Below are 15,351 nucleotides of genomic sequence, written 5' to 3' on the forward strand. Positions count from 1 at the left end.
AGCGGTATCATCAAAGAAAGAAAGACCTAAGGCTTTTTTTTCTGTAGTATTTCAGTGTTTTTTCTTCTTCTATAGATTACAGGGGAGGTTACATTTAAATAAATGCATTAATAAGTAAATAAGCAAACAGCAAACAGTTGATTATTTTCATTTGGCATCATCGCAGTTATCTGTGAAAACTTTCAATTTGTACAATCATTTCTGCAAAGTGCGTTGTGACAGCCTCACAAAAAAGGGTTGCAATGGTTTAATTTGTCTTTAAATTTACTGCCTAAAAGTATTTCTTTCATCACAAGGAGAAGAAATTTAAAAAACAAACAAACCCAGAGGCATCCCATCATTAGATATCGTCTTAAAAAAAGCAACAACAAAAAAAAATCTCTATGGCACTACATCAGGATGCTTGATATGGTTTTTAGACGGTGCTGTAACATCTGAAACTTTACGTTGCACTGTATTAACTGTTTAAATACCATGTTGTAAGTAATGCAAAAACCAGTTTACACAGCACAGTGTAAATGAAATATTGAAATCAAACCCAACTGGTGAGATGAGTAGTGCTGAGCAATGTTTCACCTACAAAACCCAAATAACAGAACAAGGACCGCGAGCCTCTGTATACTCAGAAGTCTGCTGGGTGCAGTAGTAAGGCAGTCAGCACAGCCGATGACATTTAAAAATTGTCGTGGTGAAAAACGCTGCTACAAGAATGACTTTCAAATCAATTGTCTTGAAGGTTTGTTTATCACAGTGTGAATTGTTCCAACTTTCAGTAACCTTCCCAACTGTAAAGTCTGTTTCCAGTCGTGTCCGGTAGTTCAGAGGTTTCAAAGCAAGCCGTCTTGCTCAAAAACGGAGGGACTTTCAAATCAATTGCACAAACTTGACAGGTTGGTGAATTTATCTGAAACTCCACCCTGAGATCGAACAGTAAATCAGTAACGCTTAACAAAGGCAGACAACTGTAAAGATTTCTGTTTAGCAGCCATGATTATATCATTCAATGTATCTGCTGCTTTAGGTTTCAAAGCAAGCTTCCAGTTTAGCTTGCTGCAGAATTAAAAAATGAGTATTTTGGCAGCAGGGCATGTTGTCTTACTCCAAGCTGTATAGGCTCAAAGCCTGACACCAATTAAGCATATTAGGTGATGTGCATCTCTGTAATGAGAAGGGGTTTGTTCTAAAACATCAACACCCTGATATCAGGTGTGCATCGAGAGACTTCCTTTCCTTTGGCAAAATGGGTCAAAAGAAGGACTTGACAGGCTCAGAAAAGTCAAAAATAGTGAGATATCTTGCAGAGGGATGCAGCAGTCTTAAATTGCAAATGAAGCGTGATCATCAAACAATCTTGTTTCATTCAAAATAGTCAACTAAATAACAGCGTGTGGATTAAATAATTGCCCATGAACTGAGAAAAGTATGCAGCTGCCAAGATGCCACTTGCCACCAGTTTGGCCATATTTCAGAGCTGCAACATCACTGGAGTGCCCAACACAAGGTGAGCTTCACTCAGAGACATGGCCAAGGTAAGAAAGGCTGAAAGACGACCACCACTGAACAAGACACACAAGCTGAAACGTCAAGACTGGGCCAAGAAATATCTCAAGACTGATTTTTCTAAGGTTTTATGGACTGATGAAATGAAGTGAGTCTTGATGAGCCAGATAATGGGCCCATGGCTGGATTTAAAGGGCAGAGGGTAAACAGGTGAATACAGCTGGTATCATCAAAGATGAGGATGGAGTCAAGCTTCCCAGTCCTAGTTTCTGGAAGACACCTTCTTCAAGCAGTGGTACAGGAAGAAGTCTGCATCCTTCAAGAAAACATGATTGCAGGACAATTCCACTGGTTGGGCAAGAAAGGGTATAAAAGAAGAAAAACTAATGACATGGCCTCCTTGTTCACCTGATCTGAACCCCATTGAGAACCTGTGGTCCATCATCAAATGTGAGATTTACAAGGAGGGAAAAGTGCTTCCAATGTTCTCAGATCAAAACACTGACAGAATCCATGGATGGCAGGCTTTTGAGTGTCCTTGCAAAGAAAGGTGGCTATATTGGTCGCTGATTTGTTTTTGTTTTTTTTTGAATGTCAGAAATGTATATTTGTTGGAGATGTTATATTGTAAAAATAAATCTGAAATGGGTATATTTGTTTTTTGTTAAGTTTAATAATTATTACAGTAATAGTCACCTGCACACAGTCTTAAACACAAACTAAAAACTACTTCCAAAAACATTCAGCTTTGATATTGTTGTCTCTTGTTTATTTCCTGTCTGCCTAATAGCTTTCTTTCACCTAAAAGAACAACTGAAGAGAATAAGTTTAGGTTTTCCTGGTAAACAGGTGATTAGTTCATGTGCCCTAACAGTCATTCAGTTACTGGTTTGATATTATTATATTTCAGTCTTCCACTGTCTCCTTTCTGTTTGTATACTCATCCCAAATTAAGGGAGTCTTGTGTACATTCAGTCTCTGTTTATTTCCTGTCTATTATCTTTCACCTCTGGACTAGTTTAACTTCTTTTGATCTGCCCTAACTGTCTTCAGCTGTGTGTAATTACTTTCACTTTTCTCTTTTGATCCCTTATTTTCCTCCTGTGAGCCTTTTGACTCCAGAACTACCTTGATTCACAGCTGATTTTTGGCTTTCTGCGGTTTAGTTCATGGCTTGTACTTATTTTAAATTGTGTTTTTAGTTTGTATTTGGGTCCAAAAAGAAAGGATGTCAGTCTACAGCATCATAGTAAACTCAGTCTTATACTAAACATTAAGGAAACTGTAAGTTTGCTTCTTCTTTAAGGCTCAATGACTCAACAAAACAAAAAACAACAACAACAACAATAAAAAAAAGTCCCTGCATGAAGACTTCTTAGAGGTTATTTCATGCTGCAAAAAGTTTCCCGACATCTTCAAGTGTAAGTTAATGTTTCAGCTCTTGTTCATAACCAAAAGCTACATCAACCAAGCCTCTTATAATGATTCACAAATGAATAGGAGATTAAAAATGTTAGACAATCATTATTTCATAAGATTGTTGATCATAAACTCATCATGAAGCTACAGTTACAAAGCTTGTGTGACGTGGAGCTGTGCAGCATACAAAGCTGAGCACTAAAGGAGATCGAGCTTTTGCCACAGAGGCCCACAGTTTGGAACTTTCTCTAATCTGAAATCTGTGGACTCTGTGATTTCTTTAAAAAAGCAGATAAAAACGCATCTTTTAAAACTTGCCTTGGTAACTTTTTATTTTTCTACGTTTTGTTGTTCATCATTTTTTTGCTGTGAAGCACTTTGTGATATTTGTCTCCATAGGTGCTATATAAATATAAATTTTACTTCCTTACATAATTGGGCATATATGAGTTTTTAGCTCAAGAACACAAAGAAATAGTACCTCCACCTCTGCGCTCTTACATGAGATATTTAAACTTATTTAGGAAAATAGCCTTTTCTGTTGGTTGGTGAATTTAGGTTTGTACTGTTTTTTGTTCATGTGTTAATTTTTAAGTATTTTAAACACCTAGGCTTTAGGGCTGGAGTGCCAATCTCATTTAACATTGCAGGCCACATTGATCTTAAGTGGGTCAGACCAATGAAACTCCCCTTTCTGTCAGTGTGAGGAAGTTTAACTACATATTGGATCGCTCAGATATCTTGATATATGAAAAAGAAGTGCAATTTTAACAGTCTATTACTGTTTTTTCTACATGATAAAAAATGTTCATGTAGTAAATGAAAGACATCTGTCAGCAGAACTCTTTGGGATTTAAATTAGAAGTAAACGTGTTAAGTTACAAAAAAAGTTCTGGTAGCTTATTTGTAATTTAATTGTTTATCTATACTTCATTACTTTGGTGTAGTATAAATGGACATAGGGGAAGTCTTTGTCAGGCTCACTGAGAGGTTTTGGAAAATGTGAAGGATCACATTTTTTAAAACATCTCTGTGGGTGAGGTTGGAGTTTTTCAGGCTGATTCTGGGCCCTGGGCCTTATGTTTGACACCGCAGCTCTAGGGACTGGCACTGAAATGTAGGTATATTATGTATAAATATCCCATGAATGCTGTGGTTTGTGGTGTTGCTCATGCTAGGTTCATCATATCAACATAAGTAGTGGCCAACCTACACATTACACCTACAGGAGCTGCTCAGTCGCGCATGCCATGAAGCTCCCAGTGCACAGTTTTTGTGCTGATGTTATTGTCAGACGAGGTTTGCAACTCTGCAGTTACTGAGTCAGCAGAGTGTTGGTGGTTCCAACGTTTCACTATGAATTAATACATCTTTCAGTTGATCGTGGCATAAGTCTTGTTGCAGTGGTTGTTTGAATTCAGCGAGCTCTGTAGAACGACCCATTCTTTCACACGTTTGCAAAAACAGACCGCATGATCATGGGACATGAATTTATACACCTGTGGCAGTGTGACAAAAAACATCTAAATTCAAAGGTTAAGAAGTATGGTCCATTTTTGTTTATATAGTTTATCTGTCTGTATGAAGAAAACTCACATATAGATTAGCCAGTGCAATAAAAAGGAGCGCATGGCCTCACCAGTGAAGTCGGAGAGCATGGAGGAAAGCTGATAAGCCTTCCATGACGAGCAGGATAGACACGGTGAGCGTGGCGAAGAGGCCGAACACAGGGACCAAAAGCACTACACCGACTTTTGTGGTGATCCTGAAACCCAGGCGCATTACCATGTCCCACAGCACCTCCGACAGCTCTGAAGCCGACAGAAACAGCGCACAACAAACGAGATTTACAAAAATGAAGGCATACCAAATGTAGAGAAATGCAAAGTAAGCAGAAAGAAAGAGGCACAGGCAGCTCATGGGAAGACAGCTTGACCTGAATGCACTTACGGGCATGAGCCAGGCTGAGTGCCCAGAGACGCAGGTAGGACGCAGTGTTGGAAATGCAGCCCAGGCAGTACTCTATGGTGTGAATGGCTTGGTGCAGCAGCACATCTGCAAAGTCAAACTGCAAAACAGTTCAGATTATGTATAAAATATTAAGCCTAATTCCTACTGTTAAAAAAAATGTAGGATTTATTAAAGTATGCTGTAATGCTGGTACTGAATTAGCTCCACTGGTGACCCTGTTCTGCTGCCCTACTTTGTCTTGTATAATGCTGAATACCACAGGTGCAATTAGCAAGGTGGATGGAAAAATGAAGACACAATGAATCACACTTAAACCGACAGATTCCTTAATGTAAGAGATCATTTTTCTCCGACCTCTTTGGGAAGAGCTTCTCTGTTGGTCACTTCATCAAGTCCCTCCTCTTCATCATCATCATCATAGGATGGTGCTGTGGAGCCGTCATCCTCGCTTACACGCCTCACCCTCTCATAACCCTGAGGTGTGGCAACAAATACTATTTTTAGGTACTGAATAAAGATCCAAAATAACAGACTGCGGTATTTTGGACTAGACTCACTCTGCGTCTGCGCAGGCCTTTGCCTCCACGGTAGAGCCAATACAAGTAGAGAGGTTTTCCGAACAGCAGCACAGGAACTGACAGCATCGCTACGACAAGTAGGAAGATTTGCAGGCCAATCTGTGGAAGCAAGGCGGCATGCTTAAACTCATGCTATAGGGAGTATCCGCCAGAATACAAGCCGATCGACAGATTATTATTACCAGGACACATACCTGCCCTGGGTATAGACGAGTGATATCCTTCCCCTGCATGACAAACATGTTGATGAAGTGGATGAGGATGCTGGGCGCCTGGCTGGAGTAACGTGCATCAAACATCAACCACTTGTATAAAATCATGAAAACCAAATAGCCAAAGAGACACAGCAGGAAGAGCAGCTCAGGAAGAAACAGCAGGTAGACGTTGAACTTCTGTCGGAAGTGCCTGAAGGGAGGAAAAGTGTACAGGGATAAAAAAAAAAAAAGTGTTATGACTTAATGTAAACAAAAAAATAAAGTAGTTTGTGAGTAATAAGACCATAGCAGGAATGCTATGTGTGTCCCCCGAATGGGGAAGAAAGGTGATTTTAGTGACCTTGAATGTAGCATTTCAGAAACTGATGATTTGCTAGGATTTTCCCACATAACCAGGTTTACATAGAGTAGGACAAAAAGATAAAACGTCCAATTAGCAGTACATCTCTGGGTGAAAATGCCTTGCTGAAGCTAGAGGTCAAAGACCAGATTGTTTAGAGCCAATAGGAAGGCAACAGTGACTGGAATAAGCACTAGTTACAACCAAGGTGTGCAGAAGAAAAAACTTGAACACACACACTTGAACTAGATGGGCTCCAAAAGCAGAAGACTGTCACCTAAGAACAGGAAACTGAGGCAGCAATTCACGCGAACTGACCAAAATTAAAGAGCAGAAGATTAGAATAATGTTGCCTGGTCTGATGAGTCTTGATTTCTGCTTTGAGACTGAGACAGCAGTTTCAAAATTTGAGTAAACAACATGACTGCATGGATCCATCTTGCACTGTGTCAACAGTTTAGACCTGTGGTAGAGTGTAAGGATTTTTTATTGGTAAACTTATCAGACAGGATAACATAACATCTCAAAAAGCTCAAATCATCTCACACTAGTTTCTTGTACATAACAATGAGTTCACTGTACTCAGCTGGCCTCCACAGTCACAGCTTTTAGTCCAATAGAGCACCTTTGGGATATGATGGAATGGGAGATTCCCACCATGATGTGCAGCCAACAAATCTACAGCAACTGTGTGATGCTATCATGTCAACATGGACCAACATCTCTGAGGAATGTTTCCAGCGCCTTGGGTACCTGATATTAAATGATGGTGTAGATATATGAAGAAAAACAATTTTCTGAGTCACTTACAAATGGTTGAAGACACTCAGCACCACTCCAAAGCTCATGTGAATGACTCCGATGACAACTGACATCTTCATCTTGTAAGAGTTGAGGAAGGACAGACGGTTCACTGCCAGGTTCCATATCTGATGGTGTATTAAAAAGCATTTCAGTGAAAATGACTGAAGGAGGACCCGGTTACATTTTGAGTATGACGCCTAAGTGCAGTTACTCACAGGGTCGATGCCAAATGGGTACGGTCCATTAAAAACACCACTGACATTAGGGTCTAATGTGAGCAAAGCATTTGTTTGGAGCGTTTTGTTTCTACAGAGTAAAAAGATGAAAATAAATTAGAAACAAGTAAAAGGACTGTGTGCACTGATATGTTTAAGTGTGTGCGTTTGCACTGATAACTCACGTCCACTGATTATGAGTGAACATAGCCTTGACGCTCCAGCCAGAGCCAAATATATTGAGAGACTTGGAGAAACAGTCGTTGTAAATGAGGCCGGTGTAGATGGAAAAAAGCCCCATCATCAGGATGATGTAGCGACCGTTGAAAAACGTAGCCCATATCTGAGAGCAATGAAAATGATAAGCCTAAACTGATTTACAATACTCCAGCTCTGCATTACAGATGATCATAACAGGTCATTCCCACCTCATTACTGGAGCGTTTCTTCTTCTGCTTTTTTTCCATCAGCACCATCCACAAGGCGAAGAGGCTCATCACCATCCCGTGGCCGAGGTCACCAAACATCACAGCAAACAGAAACGGGAATGTGATGATGGTGTAGGGAGCTGCCGATGATGGAAACATGATCGATTTATTTATTTATTCTGAAACAAAGAGATCCTTTGCTGCTAAGAAAACAAAGAGATGCTTTTGCTGCTAGCCTCCACACTGAAAAAGCACACTTGTTGGATGGTGGGTGGAGTTCTTCGATTCACCTGGGCTTTTCTCTGATGATAAAAGACATACCGTCAACAGGGGCATTTTATCCCCACCCCATAGGCCCTCTTCGTTATTATGTCTGATCACAAACCTTTTCAGGTGAGAGAAATTTAAGCAACCAAATAAGCTGAATAAAGCAGGAGGATGGTACAAGAAGAGAAAAAAGTGCCTACTGAAGCAAAAACCTAGAAAAACAAATGCTGCAGATAATAATGCTGAGAGAAAAAAAAACAAGAAACATTTTGTTTTACAGTACAGTACGCAGATTCCTCGGGGAAAACATTTGTATGATTCAAAGATTTCTAACTTATACATTTAAATGTGGTCGCCCCGAGTTCCTGAAAAGCTCTGGACGTTGTAGGGCTGTCCTGGTTGACACGCCTCTACAATGTTGGGCGTGGAGATCAGGGGCAGTACCCCTGGACTGGCAGACCGGGTGGTGGTCCCCATCTTTAAGAAGGGAGACCCGGAGGGTGTGTTCTTACAGGGGATACTCCCTCAGCCTCCCTGGGAAAGAAGAGGGGCGGAGGGTGTGTTCCAACTACAGGGGATCACACTCCTCAGCCTCCTGGGAAAGTCTATGCCAGGGTGCTGGAAAGGAGGTTCGTCCGTTAGTCGAACCTCGGATACAGGAGGAACAATGCGGTTTTGCCCTGGTGGAACACGACCACCTTTATTTCTCTGATGATACATGTGTTTTGTGGACTTGGAGAAAAGACCGTGTCCTCGGGGTGTCCTGTGGGAGGTGTTGCGGGAGTATGGGGTGTCTGGCCCAACAGGGCCATTTTATAGACCTGTGATATTCTAAACCTTTCTGGCCCTTAACCGATTTGTTCATAATTTTTATGGACAGTCAGGTGATCACAGGAACATTTGAATCTCATCTCTGCTTTTTAGGATGATGTGGTTCTGAGATCGGTTCCAGCTCGCACTAGTGTGAAGCAGCGGGAATGAGGATCAGCAACCAAATCTAAGCTGAATACCGGGTCGGGATGAGCCCCAAGTGGAGGAGGATCGGGGTCTTGTTAGTGATGGGAGAAGGGAGGAGATCGACAGACGGAAAAGTGATGCCTACTGAAGCAAAAACCTGAGTGAAAACAAATGCGGTGCAGATAATAATGTAGTGAGAACGAAAAACAAGAAAACAAGGGTTTGGTTTTAGAGAGAGAAGTTCGGCCATCCGGGAGGGGCTCAGAGTTCCTCCACATCGAAAGGAGCCAAAACAAGGATGCCCCTGGGCGCCCTCCTGGGTAGGTGTTCGGGATTCCCACCGGAGGAAGATTTCCAACGCTGGAGAGATACATTTAAATGTCGGATGATGGAGGAGGTGGATGGGGAGAGGGAAATCTTACGGATGAGGATGGAATTTGTCAGATTAAGGATAGAGAAAATCTTACAATTTGGAGAGCATTAAAATAATTTTGCTTGAATAATAGCAATAAATATTCAGCATTTAAATTCAGAACGTTGTACTCACTGAGCCTTCTTCTAGCGCCCCCCTCAGGTTTGTGAGGTCACTGACGGGACACCACACCTCAGCAATCAGACACTTGTTGGTGACATCGAAGCTGCAGAGGTTGAGGATGTGATAGATGGCCTTCATCTTTTTCACCTGCACCACCCAGGTATAGACCGATTCTGAGGCCTTCTGCAGAACCTGCCTCAAGTAGTCCTCAGTGCGATGAAGCACCTGCAGGAAACAGCAGTTAACTACAAGCTAGCTCTGAACTTGCGATGATTAAAAAGGGCTTCAGTCCTACATTGTTAAGGTCTTGGATGCGCGTCCTTAAGCTGTCCAACACATCGGCTCGCTCCTCATCATTCTCAGGGTGTGGATAAAGGTGGCAGTGGTAACTGAGGGAAACAAAGGCAGATGTCCAGGCTGATAATGATGGAGAATATACTGACTATTAAAGGGTAAAGCTGTCTAATTCTTACCAATCGCAGATTTTTTGCACTTTCTGTCCAATTTGGTCTCCCCAGAACGAGATGAGAAACACCACACTTTTGCTTATCTCACCCTGAAACAGCACAGTTCAGACCCGTTAACGCGAAAGTACTCAGGCTGAGCTCACGCTAACAGAACACGTCAGCTAATTCTAACCTGCAGTGTAATTATAAGATTTCCTCGCAACATTAAGACGACATTCAGACGACTTACAGTGTCAAGATCGGCGAGGTTTTCATCCACTTCTGCGTAGCTGAGGATGGTGTAACCCTTACACACTCTCCACAACATCCGCTCAAAGGCCTCCACCTTCACCCGCTGGATCAAACCCGAAACAAACCTACACCCAGGAGAGGTCAGGTATGGTTTTGCTTTTGTTTTTCTTTTTAAAAATGTCCGTGGAAGAACTTTACGACATCTGGTGGAGCGGCTGTGAATACATAAATAATACGGAGCTCACCCAAGCTTGGCGCCGAGCCTCTGCATGCCAGTGGATCCTGTGACCGAGTCTGTCTCCATGGTGGGGAACTCTTCATACTGGTTACCAAGAGCCTCATGCTAATTATAAAAAGGAACATGTTTCATTCATGACGGCTTCCATCGAGTGCTCCTCGCACATTTCTAGCACACAAAGCTGATGTAATGTTCACACGCTGGACTGTAATGTTTACTCTCACAGCTGCCTGTCTCACAGCCCGGGTGAGTCAGGTGACGCTGGTAACAGCTGCACTGTGACCGTGTTATTAATTAAAGTCAGCATTAGTTCCAGCTCTGTCACTGAGGGAAATAAAACATGTCAGCGACAAGAAAACAAGATGCTGCCGGGGAGGCGAGGGGTAGGCGCCTCGCCCAAGGAGCAGGACACTGATGCGAGAAAAGATCGGAAACGCACTCACTCTGGAGCGGCTGTGGATGAAGGTCCGCGTGATCTTCAGCATGTGCGTGTATTCGGTGAGCTCGAGGAGGTTCCTCTGAAGCTTCTCTTTGTTCTTCGCCACCTCGCTCAGCTCCATCTCCAGCCTTTGAAGCTGCTCCTGAACATGACAAGGAACACGCCAAAAATAAATAAAAATTAAATAAATAAATCCACAAATTTTATTCTGAGTATTTTATTTCATTCAGGCAACCACGCCAGTGTGCAGGAAGCATGCGTGCAGGAAGCATGCGTGCAGCAGCAATGAGAGGCTCGTGCTTGTGACGCCGTGAAAGAGTGACCCATATTTGACTGTCTGTCATTTTAGACAATCAGATATGGGTCAGCTGTGATTCGCTCCCAACTGCAACAATCAACAGCAGGCTCGGTCTGCTGCTGAGGCAGGAGGATTCGATTAAAGGCTGCAAGCCTTGAGAGCATTTTAGTAGCAAAAAAAGCAGTTCTCACATGAAACTGCTCACAACCCTTGTGGATTTCTGAGTAACCGGGTCATGGTTTGTGAAATGGCACATTGCTGCTTTTTAAAAAAATATTATGATCATTTTTGTCACGTTGTGCACCACAAAGCTAATGATACCAAGTTTCTAGTTTATCTACGTGGAGAATATTTGCTTTTTGGGGGAGTGAACCGTCTCTTTAGGTCTCAGTTCATCAGCTGAAAAACCTGTTCAGTTAACTTGGTGAACCAGCAGATTCACGTCAAAGTTTATTTCTAAGACTGCGTTTGCATAATAAAAGCCAGGGTACTCTGCTCGACTGGACCCGAAAGGAAAATGAGAAAAGTAGGTTTTCAAAAGTGTTTTAAAATGACTGAGAAACTGGGCAGCTCGCTGCAAAAAGGCAGGTTGTGCCAACACTGAAAAGACTCAATCGCCTCTGCTTTCAAAGCCTGGCTCTAAGAGGAGCTGGCTCGTACACCTCTGCGCTCTGGCAGGATTGCAGGGTTTCAAAAGTTCAAACCACGGAGACTCTTAAAAACAAGAAATAAAATTTTTAACTGGTTCCCGAAATGGAGTGGAGGTTATGTGCTGTGAAAATATGAGCGATACTTTGGAAAGTATCTCTTCTAAAATATTACAAATGGATGGAGAGCCTAAACTGGAATATTGGGACCAATTTTCTACCATTTCACCACCATGTATGCAGATGCAACCTTCACTTGAGTTATGTATAACACAAAATCCAACAATAAACGATGTCAGAATGGGCTACAGGCTAAAAGAATAAATGAAAACACATTAGTCATCAGCTGCAGTTAAGTTCAAGAAGTGAATTCTATTCACTTCTATTGGTGGGATCGCTGAGACAAACTCGTGCTGTGCAGACAAACTTTATAGACTAGCTTAAATATGTCTGAAATATATCTACATGATGATGAGATGAACAAATCGTTTATCCATCACTGGATAAACAATGACAAAAAAACAAATTCCTTTACTACAGTAGGATCTTTTAAACAGAGATATGAATGTCATATTTCCTTAACTCTCTCATGAGACTAAAATGGGCCAATGGGGTCATTTATGATAATCCTATGAGTAGTTCATGCCAGGCCTGAAGCTCTGGATCACATACAAAAAAAAAAAAAGACGTGTGTTAATTTTATCTTCATCCTATCAATGCATACAGTGAGATAGAAAAAAATGAACAATAAGTACATGTATTAATTATTTTTCTTTTTTTACAAGCTCAGTTTTCATTGCATGAGAGAAAGTAATTACTTCCAGATACTTTTAGTGTCACACATTGCAGTCACAAAACTAAAAATTGTTGTATTTACAAACATCAACGTATAGGTAACATCGCTGTTTGTTTTATCATTTATAATTTGTTCTAAATGCTATTTAGAGCTTGATAATCCTGTTACTCTAGCTAATTTATATAGCAAGTCTCATCCAGGTTGATTAGGGCATCTACGAGGAGTTAGAGAATAGATATTATAGTAAGAAGATACACGAATACTGTTTGTCCATGACTCTATATGTGCTTGTCATACCTATACAGTTTCCTTTATATACAACAGGTATTCCAGTGTAATTAATTAATAATAGTTTTCAATCAAAAAACGAGAGGAATTCTGGCTCCTCGCCATCACCTGAGCTATTTTCATCATCACGTCAAGTTTTCTGCAGCTCTGTTAGCCACTGTTCACAACAAAACATCACAATGTAGCGTTTAGAGGCGGAAAGTTACAAGCCAATCAAAGCCTCTGATCAAAAAAAACAAATGTCTAAATGCAGTAGAGGGTCGAGTTCTGGAAAATCACTGAGTAGGGTATTAAAATGAATGTAAATCCTCCATCACCCCTACTTCCCAATATATTTGCATAAACTCACCATGATCTCCAGGACCTGTCTTGGGGGTGGAGCAAGTGGACTCTCATCCTCCTGTGGAATGGCTATTTTAGCCTTCTGGATCTCCCTCAGGAGGTAGCCTGCGCACACAGATTTGCTGATTGTTTGTTTTTCATATTAATTACTACTTAGCCATCAGAGGAAGCGGTGAAGCCTAAATCTCTGAGGGCAAACTTTTTACAAAGCACAGTCAACCACGACATTCTTGCTACCCGAGTAAATTAACTGTACAGGTGCGTGCTCAGGGTTTGGAGCACGCATCCCAGGTGCTCTCCGTTCTTACCCAGAATCCTCTCCATCTCCTCGCATCTCTTGATTTCGCTGACGAAGTGCCGCTGGAATGAGCTGACACTTGGGTTGAGCTGAAACAAGAGGAGCATCACAAGTCAGACGGATGCAGGTTACTGCATGATGCATAATAACATCATAGTGAGGTTCACTGATGTGTGTTTTTTTATATCATTAAAACTGTATCCTCCTTTTTGCTGGTCAGGTATAGTCACTGTATATTATCTAGATAGATGCCCCGTCTTGCTCCCCTCCCTTAAATATGCATGCATAATCAATTAAATCAGGTGACAAAATGCAAATACTCTTTAAACTGGTGACACACATCTTCCATTCACACATTGAAGTGTTTTCTCTACTTACATCTCGGAACTCGACCAGCCCCAGCTCTCCGAGCTCACTAATGCAGTCATATTCAGAGCCGGACTGCAGAAACAATTGCGCCAAGCACATCTCCTCACTCCTGAACACCATCTTTATCTGCCACACAGACAGATCCTCCTGCCTCGTAATCTCTCCCCCCTACCCCCCACGGTAGCCTACTGAACGCGGACGACGAGCCGTTGACTACAAGCGAAAACACGACATCGCAACAAATCAGCGAAATGAGCCCCCTCAGCCAATTAACTCGCCCCCGGGATTAATTAATGCATCCATATTAATAACGACGATTTTCACAAGAGGGGGGCTGGGACTGTCCTCATACTGCGCCGGTTTGTTTTTCAGCGGGAGGGTCGCCGGGTATCTACTGAATAAAGAGCAGCAAAACAAAGGAAGAAAGCTCCCCGATGCACATTTTACGCGGAGCGATCGCGGAGAAAGGCGTCATCCTGAGGAATCTTTACCTCTGACACCTGTCATCATCACAGCGCAAAAAAAAAAAAAAAAGAAAGACAAAGAAAAACCCGAAAAACGACACAACACAGATGGAAACGAGCAACAGGCAAGCTAGAGGATAAATTATCAACACGTCACGCAGACAAACGGGGCTAAAGGCGGCCTCGCCGGTTAAAAATAAGCCACAGTCAGAAATAGGCTACGGCCTTTATTCGCGCTACGTCGCCCGGCAATTGACACAGATTGCGTCCCCCGGGTTGCCAGGTACGGTCCCTTCCTCTGAAATAATCCGTCGTTCTCAGTTTATTTTTTAAAAAAAAAGCTACCTCAGAGCTCAGTAGCGCCCAGGTGACCTCACTACATACCCACTGCATCAGTTTACCAGGCACAGGTATGATTTCCAAAAAAAAGAGTAAAATAATATCAAAAATACATAATCATGAAAATAAGCTTTAAATTAAAAAAAGTCTCCTCCTCTCCTCTTTTGCTTTAAACCAGGAAGAAGTGACACACCATACACTTAGCAGAAGAAAAATGAAAAAATAATTACTATATATAATATTCATTGATCGTTTTGAATATATGTAATGTCCTGATGTATTAAAACAAATCAAGCAAATTAATTAAGCTAATTGTTTGCTGTATAGTGACTGTAATCTAACTGTGGGGAAATCATGCTCTGTATCTGATTTGTATGAATGTGAAATATGAGTGAATATTACTCGATTATTTCATTTGTGGTTGTTGTAAGCGCAGGCATCACAATTAATGATAAAATATACTTTATGTATATATTATTTTTAAAAAGCTACAGTATAAATTCAGGATATAAACAAACCCCTTCATTCTTTTGTCTCTTGAATGGCAACTGTTTTTTTTAAGGGGGTTAGCTCACAAACCTGGCAACCAGTGCATCTTCTTATTCGGTTCCATCGCTGAAAACCGACCGACCATATGCTTTTCTTTGTATGTGAAAGTCTTTATTTGGGCTGTTTTCGGGCGGTGATTTGAACGTTTTTAAAATAGAGTTTTAGTTCTGATAACTTTTTCCAGCGGATTTGAATGCAGCCAATCATCTGCTGCAGCACATAATCGATGAGACACGCACAACATGACTCAACACTAATGTCACCTGAGTGATGTTTTATAAGAAGAAAGAAATCATGGAGTTTTCATCTTACAAGCAGAGACTCACATATCAGTTACATTTACATGTCTTTGTTTTT

The 15,351-nt window shown here is 41.5% G+C and overlaps 1 protein-coding gene across 1 annotated transcript; it reads right to left on the reverse strand.

The window, feature by feature from the left end:
* Nucleotides 1-769: 769 nt before the first annotated feature.
* On the reverse strand, nucleotides 770-14,499 carry atp6v0a2a (ATPase H+ transporting V0 subunit a2a). The gene is made up of 21 exons (XM_039614754.1): nucleotides 14,491-14,499; nucleotides 13,652-13,810; nucleotides 13,284-13,362; nucleotides 12,983-13,080; nucleotides 10,609-10,746; nucleotides 10,173-10,270; nucleotides 9,926-10,052; nucleotides 9,703-9,785; nucleotides 9,525-9,618; nucleotides 9,242-9,454; nucleotides 7,715-7,772; nucleotides 7,471-7,610; nucleotides 7,228-7,385; nucleotides 7,043-7,133; nucleotides 6,834-6,952; nucleotides 5,663-5,873; nucleotides 5,448-5,567; nucleotides 5,245-5,364; nucleotides 4,870-4,987; nucleotides 4,559-4,730; nucleotides 770-917 (listed from the first exon to the last, which is right to left on the reverse strand). Exons 1-21 carry the CDS (start codon nucleotides 14,497-14,499, stop codon nucleotides 770-772), a joined length of 2,553 nt encoding a protein of 850 aa, XP_039470688.1.
* Between the last annotated feature and the right edge of the window lie 852 nt (nucleotides 14,500-15,351).

This window comes from Oreochromis aureus, linkage group 7 (assembly GCF_013358895.1).
Source record: "Oreochromis aureus strain Israel breed Guangdong linkage group 7, ZZ_aureus, whole genome shotgun sequence".
NCBI classification, from domain to species: domain Eukaryota; kingdom Metazoa; phylum Chordata; class Actinopteri; order Cichliformes; family Cichlidae; genus Oreochromis; species Oreochromis aureus.